This window comes from Podarcis filfolensis (genome assembly GCF_964270895.1).
Source record: "Podarcis filfolensis genome assembly, chromosome: 1".
In the NCBI taxonomy this organism is placed as follows: domain Eukaryota; kingdom Metazoa; phylum Chordata; class Lepidosauria; order Squamata; family Lacertidae; genus Podarcis; species Podarcis filfolensis.
The window spans coordinates 51563931-51584414 of record NC_139604.1 but is presented as its reverse complement, the minus strand read 5'-3'; the positions used below and the strand labels follow the sequence as shown (position 1 = coordinate 51584414).

The window sequence follows — 20484 nt, the reverse complement described above, 5'->3', positions numbered from 1 at the left end:
AATGTCTGAACACTTTAATACTTAGCATAATTTATTATCAATGTTCTATGTACTGGATGGTTTTAGATGCATAGGATATTTTATTTATCCTTCCTCTTCTTACTTTTGTAAGAATGCAAATACCTATTTCAGCAGAGTAATTTCACTATCTGTGTGCAACTTATCTTTAGAAGCTTTTAGAGACAAGATGAGGGAGGGACTGAAATGAGATCAGGGAAAGTCAATGCAGGTTTGTTCCTTAAAAAAAAAAAAAAACGTTTAGGAAACTTGGAAGTTCCTCTCACTATCTAATCTTTCCCATTGCAGACACATCAGCCTCCAGTGCAAAGCTGAATTTCATCCAAAAACTTCCAACATAAACTGTACACATGGCTGAAAAACCCAATTGCCACCTGCATGTTAAAGTTTTATGGGTGCACCTAAATGCTTTGTGTATTCTCCCTAAAACCATAATGTGTGAAGTGACACTTAATGGATTGTCAATCGCTTTAGACCAACTGTATTTAGGCTTTAGATAAAGGTGGTGGATACACCTATGAATGAGTTCACAATTTCTTTAGAGATGGTGTGGTCCATCCAATGAGCAAGGAAGTCTCACTTGTTCCATGCTGTTACTTCCCAGTATGTCACTTTCTGTGAAGCGCAGAATGGAAACTAGCAGGAAGATGCTTATTGGAAGGGAGCAGGGAGTCATTTGGTAGAATTCAACCTACATGGTGGTGCAAAATATTTTCTATGGCCCCTCACAGTGGGAAAAATCCAAGCTGGCTTTAAACCAACATTTCCCTCCCTGTCTCCTGCCACTGGCCAAGGCCATAAACATTTGGGGAAACAAGCTCTTCATAACAACAGGAATCAGACAAACAATTAATTTTGTCCTTATCTCTCCTGGGGGTAATTTAGCATTTCATATACACATTTTTTTCCTTCAAGGGAGAGAAGTGGTTGGATCAAAGGTTAATGATCCCCAGCGTCAATCTAAAGTCAACAGTTTGCTCTGCATGAAGGATCTCTTTAAACAGCAAAGGAAGGCCTTGCTGATTATGTCTCAGTGGGAAAACTGGAGAGAATGGAAAATAATGTGGAAAGCGACCAGCAGCGGAGGCTGGTCCATTCGAGTGAATGGGGGAATACCCCACCAGCCTCCATCTGCCTTCAGCCAGCCCCTTCCTCAACAGATAAAGCCAGAGCTTTGAGTAAGGAATTAGGAGTTATGTGAGCCAGAAGTGGGAGGCAAAAGAAGCCAGAAGAAAAATAGCAGGCAGAGTATGATGGTTGATGTCTATTTAAATCCCTGGCTGTATTTATGGGAGAAGCAAGACCCTCTTGGGGTGATGTGAAACCCCTCCATCGTAGGCTCAGGTTGTATATATGCACAAATAAACGATAAAGACAGTCTCTGCTGGGTCTAATTTCCAAAAGGAAACACAAACCCTGGGTAAGTGATCCTGGAAACCCTGGAATATTGGAGCACTTGGAGATGGTAGTTTCATACAACCAGGGTTTTTTCCAGCTGGAACTCACTGGAACTCAGTTCTGGCCCCTCTCAGGTGGGCACTGTCGCCATTATAAGAGAACAAGGGAGGCATTCATGGTGAGTTCCGGCACCTCTTTTTCTAGAAAAATAGCACTGCGTACAACACTATTAATTGGGAGGGCAGTTTGGAAGCTGGAAGATCCCTAAGGGAATCATTCATAGAGCAGCTCATTCCAGTGGCCACCGAATTTCATAGCCAATATTTCTCTGCTTGACAATTAACTTTAAGATGCTGTCTTTAAGAGTCTAGGGCAATGGGGAGGGGTGAGTGGCAGGCACAGTCCTAAAAGGCAGAAGCTAAAGCTGGACAAGTTCATACTGTAAGGCTCCAAGCAACGATTAGGCAAACCTCCCAGAGAAAAAGGGTATGTCTACTCCTCCCATCATTCCTACTCTGCAATGCCAAACAGGGAACTCTGACAGGGTAGCCAACGTGGCGTCCTCCACTTGTTATTGGACTTTGATTCCCAATAGTTACAGCCATCATGGCCACTGGTCAGGAATGATGAGAGATGTAGTCCAGCAATATTTGGATGGCACCACATTATCTATCCCTGCAGGACATTCTTTGGTCACACACATGACTATAAATCCATTGGAGATGGGTTGATCTGCATTTGCTGAGGATTAATTCTACCACCAATATCTAATTGGCCAGGTGCTAGGATAAGCCATAGCACAGGTCTTCCTATTTAATGTTATCAGTAGATCTGAGTCCAGAAAACCCCAGCTGGGACCAGGTGCCCTGGAAATCCCACAACCTCCTCTTGAGGTCTAGATCCTGCAGTGGAAGAGCTGGGCCTAAGACTAGGGCAAGGGGTCTAGGCAAGGCTCAAGACAGAATAGAAGTGCTGGCTGGAAGGGGCGGGCACCAGTCAGTGATAGATGCCAGCAGCACTGATGAGTTCAGAGTCTGCAGGTCATCAATCAGACCCAAATCAGATTAAGGTGTCCAGGCTCTGATTAGCTTCATTTCCCATTGAAGGAAGGTGCGAGTCCATTGCCATCCGTCACAACTAGGCTGACAGCTCACTTGGCCAGCAGCAAGGATGCATGGGTGATTAAAGTCAGCAAAAGAGCAAGTGTGGTAGCATTTCTACCTGCACACCCAACTGAAAGGCAAGGAGAATTGAAAGAGGTTTCACCTGAATGTGAAGGCCCTGGTAATATGGAATAATTGCCAATTTGGGAAGGTTCAAAAAGAGAAGGGTGGGTGGGGAATGATCAAGGTAAAAGTGAGTTTCCAGCTAGATATCAAAGGTTAAATAGGACACCAAAATCAGACGGAGATAAGAGGTTCCTTCTTTTGTTCTCCCGTTGCTCAAGGCCATTAACAACAAAATACCCAGTAAATCTGTTCAAATAAAACATTAAAGCCACTATAAGAGAAAACAGTTTGAGAGTAATCGTATAAAAAACGTTTACTGCTTGGTCAAAGGGCACCAAATTTTATACACAAAAAGAAAGACTTTTTCCTAACCTCATCCACCTCATTGAATGGGAGAAAGAAATGCAAGAAACAACAAAAATTTAAAAAGATGGGTGAAAAGGCATGTTGGATAGGAAATATCGTCCTTCTCTTACCCACCTAGCACCTTTTAATATGCCACATGGCATCTTGTAATGATCTCTCTCTTGAAGCTAAGTACCTTTTAATGCGCTTGACCCCCGGGGCCATTAAAAAGGATTACCTTTTGCTATGCACTTGAGTAAGTTTTCTCAAAAGGAAAGCTTTTTGAGCCAGGTCCTTGTGCTTGAATGGAAAACTGCATTTAGTGCAGAATACCTGCAGCACAATTGCTGACAGAAGTGAGACCTTGTCAGCATATACCGTATTTATTGCTCTATAAGACTCACTTTTTCCCTCCTAAAAAGTAAGGGGAAATGTGTGTGCATCTCATGGAGTGAATGCAGGCTGCACAGCTATCCCAGAAGCCAGAACACCAAGAGGGATTGCTGCTTTCACTGCGCAGCAATTCCTCTTGCTGTTCTGGCTTCTGAGATTCAGAAGATTTTTTTTCTTGTTTTCCTCCTCCAAAAACTAGGTGCGTCTTGTGGTCTGGTGCGTCTTATAGAGCGAAAAATACGGCAATACCTGTGCTCAGATGTCTGCACTGGTTGCCAATTCGCAGGTATATTAGTATATAAAGCCCGTAACAACTTGGGACCAAGTTTACCTGTGAGATCACCTTACCCATATGTGCCCACTCAACCATTTTAATCTGTAAAAATGGCACTGATACAGGTACCGCATAATAGCTATTCTGCATGCGTAAGAAAACAATCTTTTAATGTGGTAGCACCTATACTTTGGAAATCCCTGGTTATTGACATCAGGCAAGCGCATTCACTGTACTGTTTTTTGTGTCTGCTGAAAACATTTTTGTTTAGACAAGGCTACCTAGCTATGTAGAATGTTGATGTGTGTTTCCATCTGTTTTTAATTTATCACTGATTTTAATTTTTCTTGGAATGTTTTAAATAGTTGTTTAACTGTTTTTACTGATAATTTTATTGTACTATCCTTTTTGTAAATCACTCTGAGGTTTTTTATTAAAAAAACAAACAGTGTATAAATATTACGAAATTAAAAAAAAATTAAATGGGGGGGGGACTGATGCCGTTTCCCCCTACTCTCTATCTTTGCTATGGACATGACCCCACACACTTCTTCAGAGAAGCTTTTCATTAGCACACTTTTCCACTTGGCCTAGCAGTTCATTAAAGCCAGAGGGGTTTGTTTGAGGAGTAGCTTCATTAAATAAACAGTATCTTTGAAGAGTGGGCTGGTTGGGAGGAAACCTGCCTTGTTTACTTTCCCTATTAAGTCTGTGTACTGGGAAGGGTAGTTCTTCTCCCTGCTTTGTCAAAATGGTTTGTGCTCCTCAACCACAGGCCTCGTTCCTCCTACTCCATCCTGTCCTTTAGCTCCCCCATATCTTCACATCCAAGTGTCTCATACAGATTCCCTTCCATTCTTCCACTGCTTGTTCCAGATAGAAGATCACAGTAGCAGAACTTTGGGTGGGGGGCAGAACAGCCAAGTATGTAAGCTCTTTTTATTTTCTTTCATCACAGCATCTCTCATGGCCCTCCACAATGAGCTGTGGGCAGGAATCTGAGTCCATTGAAAACATTTTGCTTACCTGAGATAAGGTGCATAGTATCCATCAAGTTATTTTGGCATGTAAGACAGAAAATCCCACAAATGCCTCTACCCTTTCCTGGTAACAAAAATACAGTAATAATACATTAAATAACTAGCAACTTGCTGTCCTTTCATGGCACCCAAAATCAGCTGCTTGAGACAGCTGCCACACTCTGTTATACTGTAAGGTCAGCCCTGCAAATAGGGAATAGGGAATCTCAGCATGTGTGACTTACTCTTACAATGAAAGTTTCCTTTTCCTAAACTGTTCATGCGGCCCTGCTTCAAATAAGGACATGAGAAAAGGCTATATATGAAGAACAGCCTGCACCCAGAGCTTTAGGATCTGCATCAGAGGCCCTGTTCATTGATTTGCTATTAAGAGCTATTAGATGGACATATACCAGGGACTGTAGGAAAATCTGCAGTCAAAGTGACAATCATGTTTGCTAAATAAGCATATGAAAGGGTTAAGGCTCACAGAGTTCCTGCATTCCTAGAGAAGACAGGTTGGTGTGACATCATATCTCCTACTTCCTGTGGCAGGAAATAGGACAAAGGATCTTAATCTTTTCTCCTTGCCTCAGTCTCTCTCTTCTTTCATGCCAGCAACGTGAACACTCCATTTTGGAAACTAATTTTGTATTTTGTAACTAAGAAGCATTTTCACCTGCATACTGCTTGGATATATTTGCTGCCTGCATTGAAATGTAAGTAAACATTTTTTTGCTTTTATATCTGGTACATTCTAAAATGTCTGGAACATTCTTAGCAACAGGGACAGAGAGGGGAAAGGTTAGCAGACCACAAGTAAACTGGAATAAGAGGTGTAATTGTCTAATCCATAGCTTCCACTAAGTTGCAAAAGCACATGTGTTTTTATTCTGCTAAAAGGGTTTCACAGCCTGTTTACTCTCATATTTCTCCCCCACACATGGGACAGGAGGTTTAAATTTTAATTTTCAGATTTAACCCTCAATTCATCCCCATCAGGGACAAGGCTTTTTCAGTGGTGGTCCTGAACCTCTGAAGTATATGTGATTTCATTGTTGTTGGTCTTCAAGCAGCCCTTTAAAACATTACTTCTCTCCCTCCTTTAAAAACAAAAACTGATAACTTTCAGTAAGATGTAATACAGTGGTACCTCGGGTTAAGAACTTAATTCGTTCTGGAGGTCCGTTCTTAACCTGAAACTGTTCTTAACCTGAGGTACCACTTTACCTAATGGGGCCTCCCGCTGCCGCCGCACGATTTCTGTTCTCATCCTGAAGCAAAGTTCTTAACCCAAGGTACTATTTCTGGGTTAGCGGAGTCTGTAACCTGAAGCATCTGTAACCCGAGGTACCACGGTACAAGCTTTGTATGAATCTATAACATTCCATGTGAAATAAAGATGGAGGAGAAAAATATAGTAAATTCCATTTACAGAAGATGGAAGGAAACAGAAGACAAGTAATAAGCATTTGTGATTCCTGTGGTTGCACATTATTTTGCACTTGATTATTCCACTCCATTACAAACAATGACCATTTTTCAATAGAGTTTTTGCTTCCTTGCTGACATTCTTGATTTCTCTGTTTTTGATTATGTCTGTCAACTTTAGCATATCTCATGTCCTGTTCAACCATTCTCTTAATGATGGGGAATCTTTCTCTTTCCACTTTTTGCAAATTGGCATTCTGGCAGCTGTAAGTAAGTAAATAAATAATATAAATAAATAAATAAATAAATAAATAAACAAACAAACAAGCAAGCATGCATTTCTATTTTCTCCCCGTTTCCTTCATTTTTTCATGTTACCAAACAAAATGACTAATAGGTCCTGTGTTAAATTATAACCTGCCATTTCCCCAGTATTCCCCAACAAAACTTCTTAATAAATGTACATTCTTATCCTCCTCACCCTATCGTCAGCATTTGTCATCTGCTCCTGGAGACATAGACACATATCAAAATAGACAGATATCAAGACATTTCAATTCCTTGATGCATTTGGTTAATTTTTTTAAAACAAGAAAATAACTTCAAAAAGTTTTTGAGTTTAACATACAAACATTAGATGACAATAACGTCTGTAACAGTACATTAATGAGAGAATTGAGATGGTACTATGATGAGGCATCAAGGCTTCTGAGTAGAAACAAAAGTCCAATCGAGGACAATCAAATGTTGTATTAACCAAGATCAGATCTCCATGGGTTCATGGTGGATTATGGTTACTTTCTGAAGTGGAAGCATATTCAATAAAGCAATACCATACCCCTGGAATGTGTCTGATTCTGTTCCTTTTCACCTGGCCACATCCTGATACCAAATTTCTATTACATTTGTGTGTGAAGTTTTCCATTTTTTAAAGCAACTGTTAATCCTGAAGTTATTGCCACTGTTGTTGTGTGTTTTAAATTGCAGTGGTACCTTGGGTTAAGAACTTAATTCGTTCTGGAGGTCTGTTCTTAACCTGAAATTGTTCTTAACCTGAAACACCACTTTAGCTAATGGGGCCTCCTGCTGCCAATGCACCGCCAGAGCCCGATTTCTGTTCTTATCCTGAAGCAAAGTTCTTAACCCGAGGTAATATTTCTTGGTTAGCAGAGTCTGTAACCTGAAGCGTATGTAACCCGAGGTACCACTGTATTGCAAACTATCTTGTGAGAGTAGTGTGCCCTGAAAGGATTAGAAATCTTTTAAATATAGTAGCTAACTACAGCCTCCTATGGAAATGGAGGCTATCATCATCACGTTGCAGCACAGCCAAGAAAAGAGAGCAGAGGTGAAGCCCAGCAGAATGGATGGATGTACATAGAGACATAGTCAAGGCTTCTCCTACTCAAAGCTTATTCCCACCACCAGTCCAACTGATAGCACACTCTCCCCTTCTTCATTCCATCTTAATGCTCTTTTCATTGAGTAGACACTCCAGCACGGGCAGGAGGAGTTGGATAAATCAGCCCCCTTTCCCACGACCTTGAGCTCTAATTAATGTCATCTCATTAAAAAGATAATGGGCATTTATTACTGTTTCTCTGGCTTCTGATTAACCCACTTCTCCCTCCAACACTGCCAAAGGGAGGTGGGTAGCTGCTTCCTCTCAGCCAGGTTAACCCTGAAGCAGGTGAGATTGACACCCATCTAGAAGCAGTGGGGAGTCTGGCAACAAAAAAGCAAGGGGGTGGAGGGAGCCTGGCTAGTGAAGTTGCCCCCCACCCTGTGCATGATAGGAATAAATTGCACCAAAGATAACTATCTCTTTTTGACAAAGGAATACATTGTGAGCAAAACTTCACCTGCTGAATATTTGATTGTTTATTCCCTGGGTTGACAACATGGTGTCTGTGGGCACATCCACACCTACAGAGGCCCTCCCTGCCACCCCAGAATCTTTTTTTTAAAAATATATTTATTAAAGTTTAGGAATTTATATAAAACAGAATAGACAAAACAATAAAAACAAAAACAATAACAATACATACAATCCAAACAAGAAAAACACACACATACAAAACAGGTATAGCTTCCATCCCTTATATTCATAAAACTTACTTTCCCGACCTCCCCATACCTCCCCTTTCTGTATTCCATTCTCTAATTAAGTCAATTCAGCAAATCCTTTCCCCAATTTCTATGCACTTTTTAACCTTTCTTTTCTTAATCACATATTCATTACAGCTGTTAACTCCTTAGTTTCTAAATCAACATCGTTCTAGCCTTCAATAATTTTGCAATGTTTCTTAAGATAGTCCTTAAATTTCTTCCAATCTTCTTCCACCGTCTCTTTTCCCTGGTCTCGGATTCTGCCAGTCATTTCTGCCAGTCCCATATAGTCTATCACTTTCATCTGCCATTCTTCCAAGGTGGGTAGATCTTGTGTCTTCCAATACTTTGCGATGAGTATTCTTGCTGCTGTTGTAGCATACATAAAAAAAGTTCTGTCCTTCTTTGGCACCAATTGGCCGACTATGCCCAGGAGAAAGGCCTCTGGTTTCCCTGCCACCCCAGAATCCACCCTCTGCTCAAATTAGTCTTTAGATAGTCCTTCTATTGCACTCAATAAAAATTTCATTCCTAACTATCAGGCCCATGCAGAGCTGGTCTGAGGCCGTCAGGAAGAGCTTGTCTGAAGCTTGTCAGGAGTCTAATTAGAATAAAATTATAAACTTAAACAACAAAGTAGCCAGTCCCTGGAGGGTGCCACCATCCAACTTAGCCCTCTGAGGCCAGGAGCAAGCATACCCAGCTCCTGCTGCCCTGCCACACAGGCCTGCTAATTGTGGTGGCATGTGTGTTAAACTTACCTCTGCATCTCAGTGCCCCCACAGAAAACACTCCTCACTACAATTAGGCCTGAGAGAAGCCTTATGCTGGTGCCAACAGAAAGCTTTTTTTTACACTGCCTAATTGCAATGGGGGAGGGGAGGTTTTTGGAAATCAACTGGTGAAGGTAAGATTTAATCCCTTCCTTGCCCACAGTATTTATTATTATTTTTTGCATTTTTCAAGTCTAATTGTTGGGGGGGGGGATCTTCTTGGAGATTGCCGCTGGATAGGGAAATGTGACTCTTGCCTCCCCATACCTATATTCTCTTCTTGCCCTTATTATGCTTGGAGAGGAAACAAAAACATTTTTTCAAGCCTAATCGCTGTCACAGTTACCTGCTTGTGGTGTGTGCCTGGTGCAGTGTATATACGGTATGCTTGTGTGGTTGCAATATGTTTGTGGCGTGTGTACAGTTTGTGAGAATTTTTCACTTCAGCCACCAAATAATTTGATGCTCCTGGCGTACTCTGCACTTTGCCATTTGCTGCTCTGCCTCAGGTAGCACAGTGGCTTGAGCTCTATGTTGTTGTTGTTTAGTCGTTTAGTCATGTCCGACTCTTCGTGACCCCATGGACCAGAGCACGCCAGGCACTCCTGTCTTCCACTGCCTCCTGCAGTTTGGTCAGACTCATGTTTGTAGCTTCGAGAACACTGTCCAACCATCTCATCCTCTGTCGTCCCCTTCTCCTTGTGCCCTCCATCTTTTCCAACATCAGGGTCTTTTCCGGGGAGTCTTCTCTTCTCATGAGGTGTCCAAAGTATTGGAGCCTCAGCTTCACGATCTGTCCTTCCAGTGAGCTCTATAGACAGAGGCAAATCAGGAGCCAAAAGCCCTGAGACTGACACCATCTCTCTTTTTTTACCAATTTATTTTCTGTAGCTTTAACAACTGGATGTGGCTGCTAGACATGATGGCTGCGTTCTTCATCCACTGTTGGAAGACAGTGTGCTTCTGAATACCAGTTGCTGGCAAGTGCCAGGCTTCCCACAGGCATCTGGTGGACCACTGTGAGAACAGGATGCGGGATTAGATGGGCCTTTGACCCCATCCAGCAAGGCTCTTCCGATGCTCTTATCATGATAATCTCCATTAAATGAAAAGCTACTGCTTTTGATTTCTGCATACCAAGTGGAAGGGAGCTTATTTGTGTTTCTGGCCAGTTGGCAACCCTCACTTGTGGTCCAGGCAAGAGCAAGGAGTCCCTTCTGTTCCTTACCCTGATGAAGCGAGACCCTCAAACGACCTTCCCTTCCAATCCAGGTGCCATCGTGTGGGTGTGAACGCCATAAATAAAGCGCCGGCTCGCTTCTCCCCCGGCAGCCTTTAAGGCTAATGAGCCCCATTATATCAATCACTCCGCTTAGCGCGGCTCTATTAGCCGGAGCGGTGGCGGATCAATCAGGCTGAGGACTTCACCTCGTCACGCTGACACCTCGGAGGCGAGGGCCACGCCGGGCGCTGCTCGCTTATTGACTCCTTGCCTAGGGAATAGATTAAACAAATTAAATTTCTGGGGCGTTTCGGATCGCCGCCGGAGGGGGCTGCCTGCCTGCGGGGGAAAGGAGCGAGGCGCACCGCTGGGGCGCACCATTCTCGCCACGTTTCGTTCTCTAGCACTTCTCCCGGCTGCGTGACAAGCAAAAATTCAACAGGTGAAGCCCCATATTGGCACGGAGGAGTGGGTGTTAACGATTGGCCTTCAGCACTGGAATCATCGTGTGTGCGCCTTGGTTATGTCAGGTCACCTGAATGAGACATGGATAAGCTAATCTGAAAACGGGGAAACTCAAGATAGCGTTACATATTGATGGGTGCTTAGATGTGGAGGGGAAGCTGAAGTTCAGCTCCCCGACATAAAACTTGGGAGTCGATATGACTGGAATGGCATCCCAACCCCAAGGAGTGAAGGCCCCTGTATGCTATTAGGAAGCTGCATGATTGCTTCTGCCTTGTTCTGTTCATGGACCATCGGGCTCTATATCCATTTCCCAAAGAAGCGTCAATGGGCAGAAGACAAAGCTGTACTTGAGAATGAACGTGGCCTGGGTAAACAAAACTCTGGATTAAAATCGAGACGCGGAATTTCTTCTAATGATCCTTCAGTACTTTTCCGTGCCGGACAGTTCTTTGCTTCTTAAAAGGCAATGGAACCGGTTAATCTAGCCCAGAAGCCTGGAAAGAGGTGGAGTTCACCGTCTGCGCTCTGGATAGTTTGTCTATCTGTACAGTATAGAGAAGCCAGAGTGGACAATAAACGCAGCATGTACTCCACACAAGTTGAAGAAAAGACTTGGGGTTGGTCACTACCAACCTCAGTTGTTGTTTTTAAAGAACTCTATAAATGCCATTGGAATAACACTAATCTAATTTGCTAGGCTGTTGCAAAAATGAAAGGGAAGGGTTTTAAGGCACAGAGATGTGAGCTGCAATCCCACTCTGCAATGAGGGTTTCCTAGGTGGCCTTTGGCCAAGCCGCAACCTCTCTGTCAAGTTGATGCGAGGAGTCAAGTGGGAGGGTCCTGCAAATGCCGCTCTGTGTTCCTTGGAAGGAGAACAGATCAGAAGTATTGTTGATTCATAACAATGGGTGCAACAGGGAAGTGAGAGCAGGAGGCCTCTGTACAAAGCAGTTCTGGATGTGGAATGTGAAGGAAGATCCTGCTAGTCTTTGGAAACCCAACAGAAAGTTGTGAGGTTAAAAATGAGGGACTATGAATCCCAGATACAAGGTGGAAGTGGTTGGTGTTTCAATGTAAATTGTTTTTAATATTGCATTTTTATATTGTTGTAACCAGCGCAGACACCTTATGGTAGAAAGTGGATAAGAAATAGATAGGTAGGTAGATAGGTCATCTGGAGCAGTAAAATGCTTAAAACTGGCTCAAGGGAAGAATCTTTTGTGGTCTTCATAGTTTTCTGGCCACCTCTGTTATTCCTGTCCTTTTCCCTAACCCTTTCACCACCACTATGATTTCCTAATCCATGCCTTCCCCTATTTCTTGTGTTCTTCTTCCCCAGTCTTTAACAACATATTCATAGCTGTTCAGTGTGTTTGTTAGGGTTTTATTCTTTGGGGTGGAGGGGTTAATTCAAAACACCCAAATGTCTGTTTTTCTGCACCCACATATTTCTTTTATTTCACAGCACAGAACAGATGTATTTAGTTCATTCACTTTCCCTGCCAATGCCCCCACTCTATGCTAAGTCCTCATTCTTAGCATTTGCCAAAGGAAAACACAGGAGATTTTAATACACTCATGCATTGCCATTACCTCCCGTCTGCAAATGTCAACGCATTCCTGTTCAGTCCTTCAATTGCCTGTTTATTTAAAGGAATGGTCCCACCTTTTCCCAGTGGAATAGTGACTCCCGCGAGGTTAGTGAGGAATTAGAAATAATTTAATTTCCGTCTCTTGACAGGTGCTTTGAGCAGAAAAGCCTCTTGTCAGGAAGCAAATCCATCTTGCTGTGGACTTACATCAAATTTCATTCACTAATTAGAAAGTCTTGCTCCCCCTCACCTCCCCAAGCCCCTACAGCCCTGCCTGCTGCCTGCCCCTTCTCCTTGCTCACAGCAAACCCGGCACCATTATGAAAATAAATTGTTCCATTAGCCGCATTGTTGCTGCAGTTGGGTCCCTGATGCCGTGAGTTATTAGCTGGGGAGGGTGGGCATTTGATTAAGACAAATGATTTATTAAGGGAAAGGGCACTGATTAGATTTGACTGGCCCCCTCCCCGCTCCACTGTGTAGGCTGTCAGCCAATTCCAATTGTGTTTCTCTCTCTCTGTCACACACACACACACACACACACACACACACACACACTCCCCAAGGAGTCATCCACTCGAAGGTCACCAGGAGATGGCTGTTGTCGGCACCACAAGCACATTCATTGCATATCATACATTGGAAGAAAGAACTACTTGTTGATTCAGCCAGGTAGGCTTCAAATCAGGAACCGTGGGCCTCTGAATGTATTTATTAAACACAGATTTTCTACTTCAGTAGGGATGGTGATTTTGGCCCACACAGGGCCAAAAGAACACCAGGCTACTGATTCCCTTGGTTTTGCTGCAACCAGAGGAAAATGCTATGCTTATTTCTAGCTCACAGGTGAGCAACTTGCAACCCTAGGGCTGCATGTAACTTTTAGACTAATTTCATGGACTAGCAAGGGGTTAACCAAAAAAGGGGTGGAGGGTGGCAGAGAGATAGGCGCAGCAAGCTAGTGGCAGAAAGAGAGAGTAAAGGGGGGCTTTGTCTCTAGCCCCACCTACTTTGGGATCCAGCCCTGCCCACTGCTAGTACGCAGCCCTGAGAACAACAAAAAAAAAATATTACTGTTGCACTGAGATCCTGCCTATAGTCCTCTCATAGGGATCTAGCTGGCCACTGGACTAGGTGGACCATTGGCCTGATCCAGCAAGGATCTTCTTATGTTATTGAGGTTGCCTACCCTGTCCCCGCCCACTAATGCTCCTTTCTTGATGGTAAAATTTCCTTACTGCTTGATGGAAGGAGGATTCAGCTTGTGCCATAGAACCCTCTACCGCCCACATAGAATCCTGAAACACCCACTAGTGGGTGGTAAGGACCAGGTTGACAACCCCTGTAGTAACAAGCTTACAACTAAGCAGTAGAAGTAAGATTTGATTATAGAGATAGAACTTTTCCCGCAAGGGACTATCATACTAGCTGTGCCCCACCTGGGCTAGAGTAAAGGAGATTTGGGGTTAGAAGTAGTTTCCCCAATAAATCATTACTTTTTGCCTCTTGAGCCAAACTCAAAAGAGCTGGTCTCTGAAGGTCTGCAAGGCCCATACTGTAGGCCCTTAGAAGATAAAAACTTTGTGTTGTTCCAAGGAGGAAATAGGGGGCTTATTTATTTGAGAGGGGTTTAATGTGGACAGTATCCTGTTTATAAGGGACTGTCCATGGTACTGAATATTTAAGAAAAAGAAAGGTCTCTGCTGTGATCAGACTTGGATAAGCAATAGATAAAGCTGAAAGTGGTAACTAGTTCTCAATTCCTAATTCAAAATAGAACTGTATTAGCAGCCTGAATAAGGTACTGAACTTCATATGTGCCTGTCCCCCAAAATAAGCTTTGGGTCACCTCATATCATACATCTCATTGATCAGAAGAATATCCCCTTCAGTACGCACAAGTAATAGCTCTGATCAAAAGTGCTATAACCAGCTAGGAAACAACTTTAGCCTTGTAATACATGGATGGGGGAACTTCTGCAGATGTTGGTCTGCAGGTGTTGTTGGACTCCAGCTCCCACCCGCCCCAGCCAGCATAGCCAAAGGTCCAAGGCAATAGTATTGTAGTCCAGCAACATCTGGAATGCTACAGGTGACACATTCCTATTTTGAGATATCAGAATTCAGAATCCAAAATACATGGTTTCTTGGAAGGAGTGACATAGGAAACCCGTTATGTTTAGCAACAGACTCCAAGCCAAGTATTGATCCTTCTTTGTTTTGGCTTTAAGCTACTTGAATTTAGTGCTTTCTCTTCTATTTTTCATTTAACCTAATTGAAAGCTCAGAATTGTGGATGGCTCTACCAAAATGCCATCTTTGCTCAGGGTTGGGGAACCTCTGGTTCATCCGATGTTGCTGGACTCTCCTAATCTCTGACCATAAGCCATGCTGACTGGAGCTGATTGGATCGGAATCCTGCAGCATCCAGAGTGCCACAGGATCCTCACCCATGCACTATATTACACTGATCATGTTCATTAATCCTACACTGGAGTAATTTCAAAATGAAGCTGAACCCAGTTGTGTTCCCTTCCTTTCTCAGCTCCTCTACTAAATCCAGTAGCGCCCGATTTAGGATGGTGTGGGTGGATCCCTTGTACAGGGTGCCAAGGGGCACAAATAATAATAATAAATACTGTATTTTTTGCTCTATAAGACTCACTTTTTCCCTCCTAAAAAGTAAGGGAAAATGTGTGTGCGTCTTATGGAGTGAATGCACGCTGCACAGCTATCACAGAAACAAGAACAGCAATAGGGATTGCTGCTTTCGCTGCGCAGCGATCCCTCTTGTTGTTCTGGCTTCTGGGATTCAGAATATTTTTTTTCCTTGTTTTCCTCCTCCAAAAACTAGGTGCGTCTTGTGGTCTGGTTCGTCTTATAGAGCGAAAAATACGGTAATATCTATATTTTAATATGGGTGAGGGGGCACACCAATTTTTGTCCTTGCTCAGGGTGCCATATTACCAAAGCCCACCCCCATACCCAGCAAAGCATTGCTTGCTTGTAGCTGATACAGAAGTCTCGGTGTTCCTGCCCCCAGCTCTCTTTCCAAATCCTGGTAGACCCCACACAAACATCAATATCAATTAGACTGATTGAATCATTAGTGTGTGACAGGCAGCAATAGTGGCAGCAGATCCCTCTCCCAGCACCTCAAATCCATTTCATGGAGCTCAGAGTGAGCCAGTCTGAGTGGATTCAAAGCTGGCAAAACCCTTTTCTCTCTTCTGCCCTCCCTCAAGCACTGCATATTGCCACACTGAAGCAGCCAAGTTCAGCCAGAATTTAGGAGAAGCTCTGTCCCTTGCCTATTCTTTCTCAGAGAATTGTGAGGAGATGATGACATCATCAGAATAGGTTATATCATCACAGGGAGCAGATTGCTTTGTCAGGCACTCTGGACAGAACAATGGAAAAGGAGGCTGAAAGGGGCAGTCATTGATGTTCAAGTAATAGCTCTTATCTTTTTGGTCATAATGAAGAAGCCCATGAGAGAAGTAGTAGTGGCTGGTGCCATTGGAAGTGCTAGGGCAGAAGGTAAAGAGCCCAACAGCTGATGGATCCAGCACTAATGATTTGCAGAACCATCTAATTCTAGTTTTGTCCCCATTCTCTTTGCTGAGTTCTATAAGGGCAAGATTGGCATGAAGGAGGAGAGAGCTGGCAAGTAGTGCCATCCAGTGGCCTATAAGAAGACAGGCCGGTGGGGACTAGCTTCAGACAGTGGTCAATGCCCCATTCTTCCTACTGGGCCTAACTGGTTGGTATTAACACAGGGACAAATTCAAATGACCCCCCAAAACCCCCCACACCAAATGAAGTTTAATGCATGATGACCATTAAGAACCAAGTCAACAGACTATAAAGATTTTTTAAAATGTATAATAAAGAAACCATCTCAATCCTGTATGCAGATCAAACTTCTGCAAGGGACACTTTTTGTGTTTTAATTAGCTGATGAGGGCTGTAGCTGTAAACAATAAAATGCCAGGGATGCTTAGACATGCCAGATCAAAAGACAAAAAAGGAGGGTAGGGTTGTGCATAAGCTGAATCATAGAGAAAATATTTCCAATAGATATGGGAAGGACTTGTTGAGGCAGTGTTTGTGCACACATATACACAATATTGACTTCAGAAGTCTTCACAAGCATTTGGGCATCTCTGAAAGATTGCATATACAGTCAAGTTTTTGGGACCCTCATCCTCTTAATCAGGCGATCAGTGAACTGAGATGAGTCACAAACAAAAGGTGGAGCTATCCAGCACCTATTGGGGGCTGTGTCATATGACTGGTTGGACCAAAAGCAACCTTCAGGGATGATGGGAATTGTGGTTTAGCAACTTCTGGAGGGCCACAGGTTCATCAACCACGGTCTAAAGAGTAGTGATGGGGCCACTCTCTTAAATGTCTAAAACTACCTAACTGCATCATGAAGGATCCAGAATAGAGTGTTTTCAATAGTCATAGCTTGGTTGTAGAAAGTCTGTTCCTGAAGAGACTCATCAAAGGTCAATGCTGTGGAACTTCTCAGGATCAGTGCAGACCCTTTTGATCAAGTATAAGCCAAATGTCTGTCCCACTGAATGAATATTTGTTAGTACATGTTAGATGTGGACCTTTCCAGTTCATGTCCAAGATTTGCTGTTCTGTGGCCCTACTTGGAGGTGCACAAGTTCCTTGATTCAATACTGTCTTTGACCTGTGCTGGGAGGGAAGCAGGTACACTGACTGGTATCAGTTTTTCAATATCTCAGACAAGGGATATTCCCAGCCCAACCTGAAGATACCTGGGATTGCACCTGGGACCCTTTTCAGGCAGAGCAGATGCTCTAACCACTGAGCTACGACCCTTCCCCTAAATGAAAGATCAACAGGAATATGTGTAAACACTGCACAAGGAAATCAGGATGAATGTTCATTGTCATATAACTGCCTATCAATGAATTCAAATGAATGTTCAACAGATACCATAGAGTCTAACCTCTGCACAAGCTTGTGCAAGTAAATTGAGATGAGTGCTGAATAAACAAGTCTTATCTGGAGGAGTCCCCATTAGTTTGTGTTCCTGCTGCTACTGCTGCTGGGCCTGAGTTCCCAGCGCTGCCCATCTCCAAATCAACACCTCTCTCGAAAATAAGAAAAAAAGGAAATGGTTCTCTTATTTCCTCTTGACTTTGCATGACTAACTCAGCATGCAGTGATGACTTTGGGGGTTACAATGAAGGGTCAAGCCATACTTGATCAAACAGCAGGGCTGACATGACAGCAGGACAGAAGGGAAGACACCTCCTTGTTAACAACCCAGAGCTAATGAACCTTTTCCTCATTGCCTAAATGGGCATAAATAAATATACATACTCTGCGGGGGGGGGCAGGGGGAACACTGGTTTTGAAAAACAGGAGTCCCAAAAGAGCATCATGCCCCAATGAAGGGAGTGGTGACTATCCCAGATGGGACCAGAAGGTCCTGCCCCCACAGCTGCCCATTCTTACCCGTGCCATTGACATGGAAATGAGGACAAATTGATGGGAGACATTTCCATTGTAATGGATCTGTGGAAGGCAGGCCCACCCAGCCAGCCACCCACTGCCAGAATTATCCATCCTCCTCCTGCTGCCTGGAGGAAATGCTTGCAATGGATCACAGCACCAGGCCCTGGCTAATAAGATTAAACGGGCCATAAATAGCCCTTAATAGAGTGGAGCAGCTCCCACATTCCCCTCCTTGTCCTGAGGCTTGCTTTACCTTTTTCAGAAAAAAAAACTTATGAAAGTGGCAGGATATCTGAACATAGCCTATAGTTCAGATATTATTAATTAATTAACCTGTCCTTCCCCATAAGACCCCAGGGTGGATTACAGCAAAAAAATATAATACAACAAAACAAATAAAATAATCCCATGTTTTCAGTCTGACTGGATTTCTCCTGCAACTTGAGATTTGTTGTTCAGTGAATATCTATTTAATAAGCATGTGAGTTCACAAATTTTAAACATTAAAAACAGGGTTGCTCATATTAAGTCCTCAGAGGAAACTATCCACAGTGCCAATGCCACATACATTTGAATTTACAGAATTCATTGTGAGGAGCAATGCAGTTGCAGAAAGATATGAGTAAGTGCTGTGTAGTAAGGGCTGGAGGTCATGAATGGAGGTCACAAAGAACAGACAGGTAGACATGCATGGCAGAGATTCTATCCTCATGACAGAGATATTTTTTACAGGCAGTGTAATCATAACTTGCATGAAGACAGTATACAATACAAGTATGTGCATCAAGCATCCAGCCAGATAAAAGGGTATTTCAATTATACATTAGTGTTCAGCAGATATAGAACTCTAAACATGCAGCCAGTGCCTTTGAATAAAGATCATTTACTAGATAATCCATTTTCACTTTGTAGAGGGCCTGTCATTGCGGCAAACCTGTGCTTTAGATTCTCCCATTTCAGTCTCAAGTGATATTCTATAGAACCAGCTTCTTTCAGAATTCCTCCAAGCTCCTCTACATATGAGGCATCCATTGCTGCTCTCTCACTTTATTTACAAAAAATAAAAATAAAAATCCGTAGTTAATATAAAGCTACAAATTAACTTTAATTTTTACTGATGTCTGCTGGAACCTACTCATTCTGTAAACATTTCTGCAATAATAATGTAAACATGCAACTGGAGCTATATATACTGGTATGTGTCTCATTTTTTAGGTATAATTTTGTATTTAAAATATTCCTAACTCACAGAATAAATAATTGTAGACCCTATATAAAAGATAGTTACTTGTAATGTCAATATGTAGGGAGATCAGAACAAAATAATTATTTTAATTTCAAAGTAATTATACTATGAAGTGTCACTAACAGAGGATAGGTCTACACATAAAGCGAAGAGCAAATGTCAAACACTGAAGTTGTTCCAGATAAGGAACAATAGTTTGTTGGTTTAATGTTTTAATTAATAAAAATTTCACAAATACCACTTTGAAATTATCAACAATTTAGCTGAATATTTGTTACACCAGCTGGATAAATACTATAAAAAATAAATTAATAAAACAGTATACTTGCCTTAAAATATGAACATATTTTGATAATAGAATATTTATTTCTTTGCTTGTATCTGTTAATATAAATATTTGTTTTAGTAAAAAGTAGATGTAAAGGTTAATTAAGTGATATTTATTACGTATATAATTTTATATACGTCACCATTCAAAACTTTTTCTAGGGCTTCAGTTTTGAGAACTGCCTGGGAGCTTTCAGAAAGAGACAAATCCATTTTCTCAAAAGAAGACATTTGTGGATTTTCTGAAGATTCATTCTGTCAACAGAAAACAAACAATGGAAAGCTGGAATAATTTTTCAGCCTTGCAGAACTGTGCACATACTTTTTTTCACACCACACTTATCACATAATATGTGACTGTATGTGTCATAGAAAGGCATTTTTGGAAAAGAAAAAGAACCCAAACAGAAACTGCAATCATTTTACATTTAAAAAATAAAAATAGCTATTTAAAACTGCTCACCTTTTCTTCCTTTTTACGTTTTTTTCTATTTTCATCAGACTTTACTGGGTTACTTGTCATTGTTACCTGATAAAAAATGTAATGTCATATTTGATAAACAATATTTTTTTCCTGTGAAGGTATTGCAAGATGTAACTGCAAAATAATATCACAGTGCTGTCCTTACTTTAAGAAAACTAGACAGAAACTTTAAAAAGCAGGGAGAAAATAACTTGCATAGCGACCAGTCCCAAGGTCTGTATTCAGGCAACAATTTTTATTTTACATGAATGGCACTGTTAACAGTTGTACAATTGTTTCCTAGAACCTATCACCCATCACTCACTGGAAACATTACAGTTTGAAACATGGAATAGATCAAAAGCAAGGAAAAACAAGAACTGCTGTTTAGGAAAAGAGTGAAATGGTATTTATTTGGAAATGAGGTTTGGCAGCTCTACTTAAACATATTGGCCCATCAATACGGAGAGGTTGAGCAGATCTAATCGGTGTATTTCATTGTGATGACCACCGTATGTTTCATATTTTCATCTGAATGTGCAGTCAAAGGAGTACAGCAGAGCTTTCCAAACTGTGTTGCGACACGTGTGTCGATTGCAGTGTGTAATTTTGTCATGCGAACGCTCCCCGTGCTCTTCCCAGGGCAAGAAAGGGGTTAGTTTAAGTTCTGGTTTGCT

The 20484-nt window shown here is 42.2% G+C and overlaps 1 protein-coding gene across 1 annotated transcript; it reads right to left on the bottom strand.

The window, feature by feature from the left end:
• Positions 1-18218: 18218 nt before the first annotated feature.
• On the bottom strand, positions 18219-19873 carry TEX12 (testis expressed 12). Its single transcript, XM_083624918.1, has 4 exons — positions 19808-19873; positions 19488-19599; positions 19343-19398; positions 18219-18812 (listed from the first exon to the last, which is right to left on the bottom strand). Exons 1-4 carry the CDS (start codon positions 19865-19867, stop codon positions 18651-18653), a joined length of 390 nt encoding a protein of 129 aa, XP_083481044.1. The 5' UTR covers positions 19868-19873; the 3' UTR covers positions 18219-18650.
• Between the last annotated feature and the right edge of the window lie 611 nt (positions 19874-20484).

Excerpts from the sequence above, each read along its gene's own strand:
- TEX12 (XM_083624918.1), bottom strand. The coding sequence starts at position 19,867 with ATGACAAGTAACCCAGTAAAGTCTGATGAAAATAGAAAAAAACGTAAA. Across the intron at positions 19,600-19,807 it reads AACGTAAAAAGGAAGAAAAG|AATGAATCTTCAGAAAATCC; the intron begins GTGAGCAGTTTT and ends TTCTGTTGACAG. Across the intron at positions 19,399-19,487 it reads CCTAGAAAAAGTTTTGAATG|ATACAAGCAAAGAAATAAAT; the intron begins GTGACGTATATA and ends TTATATTAACAG.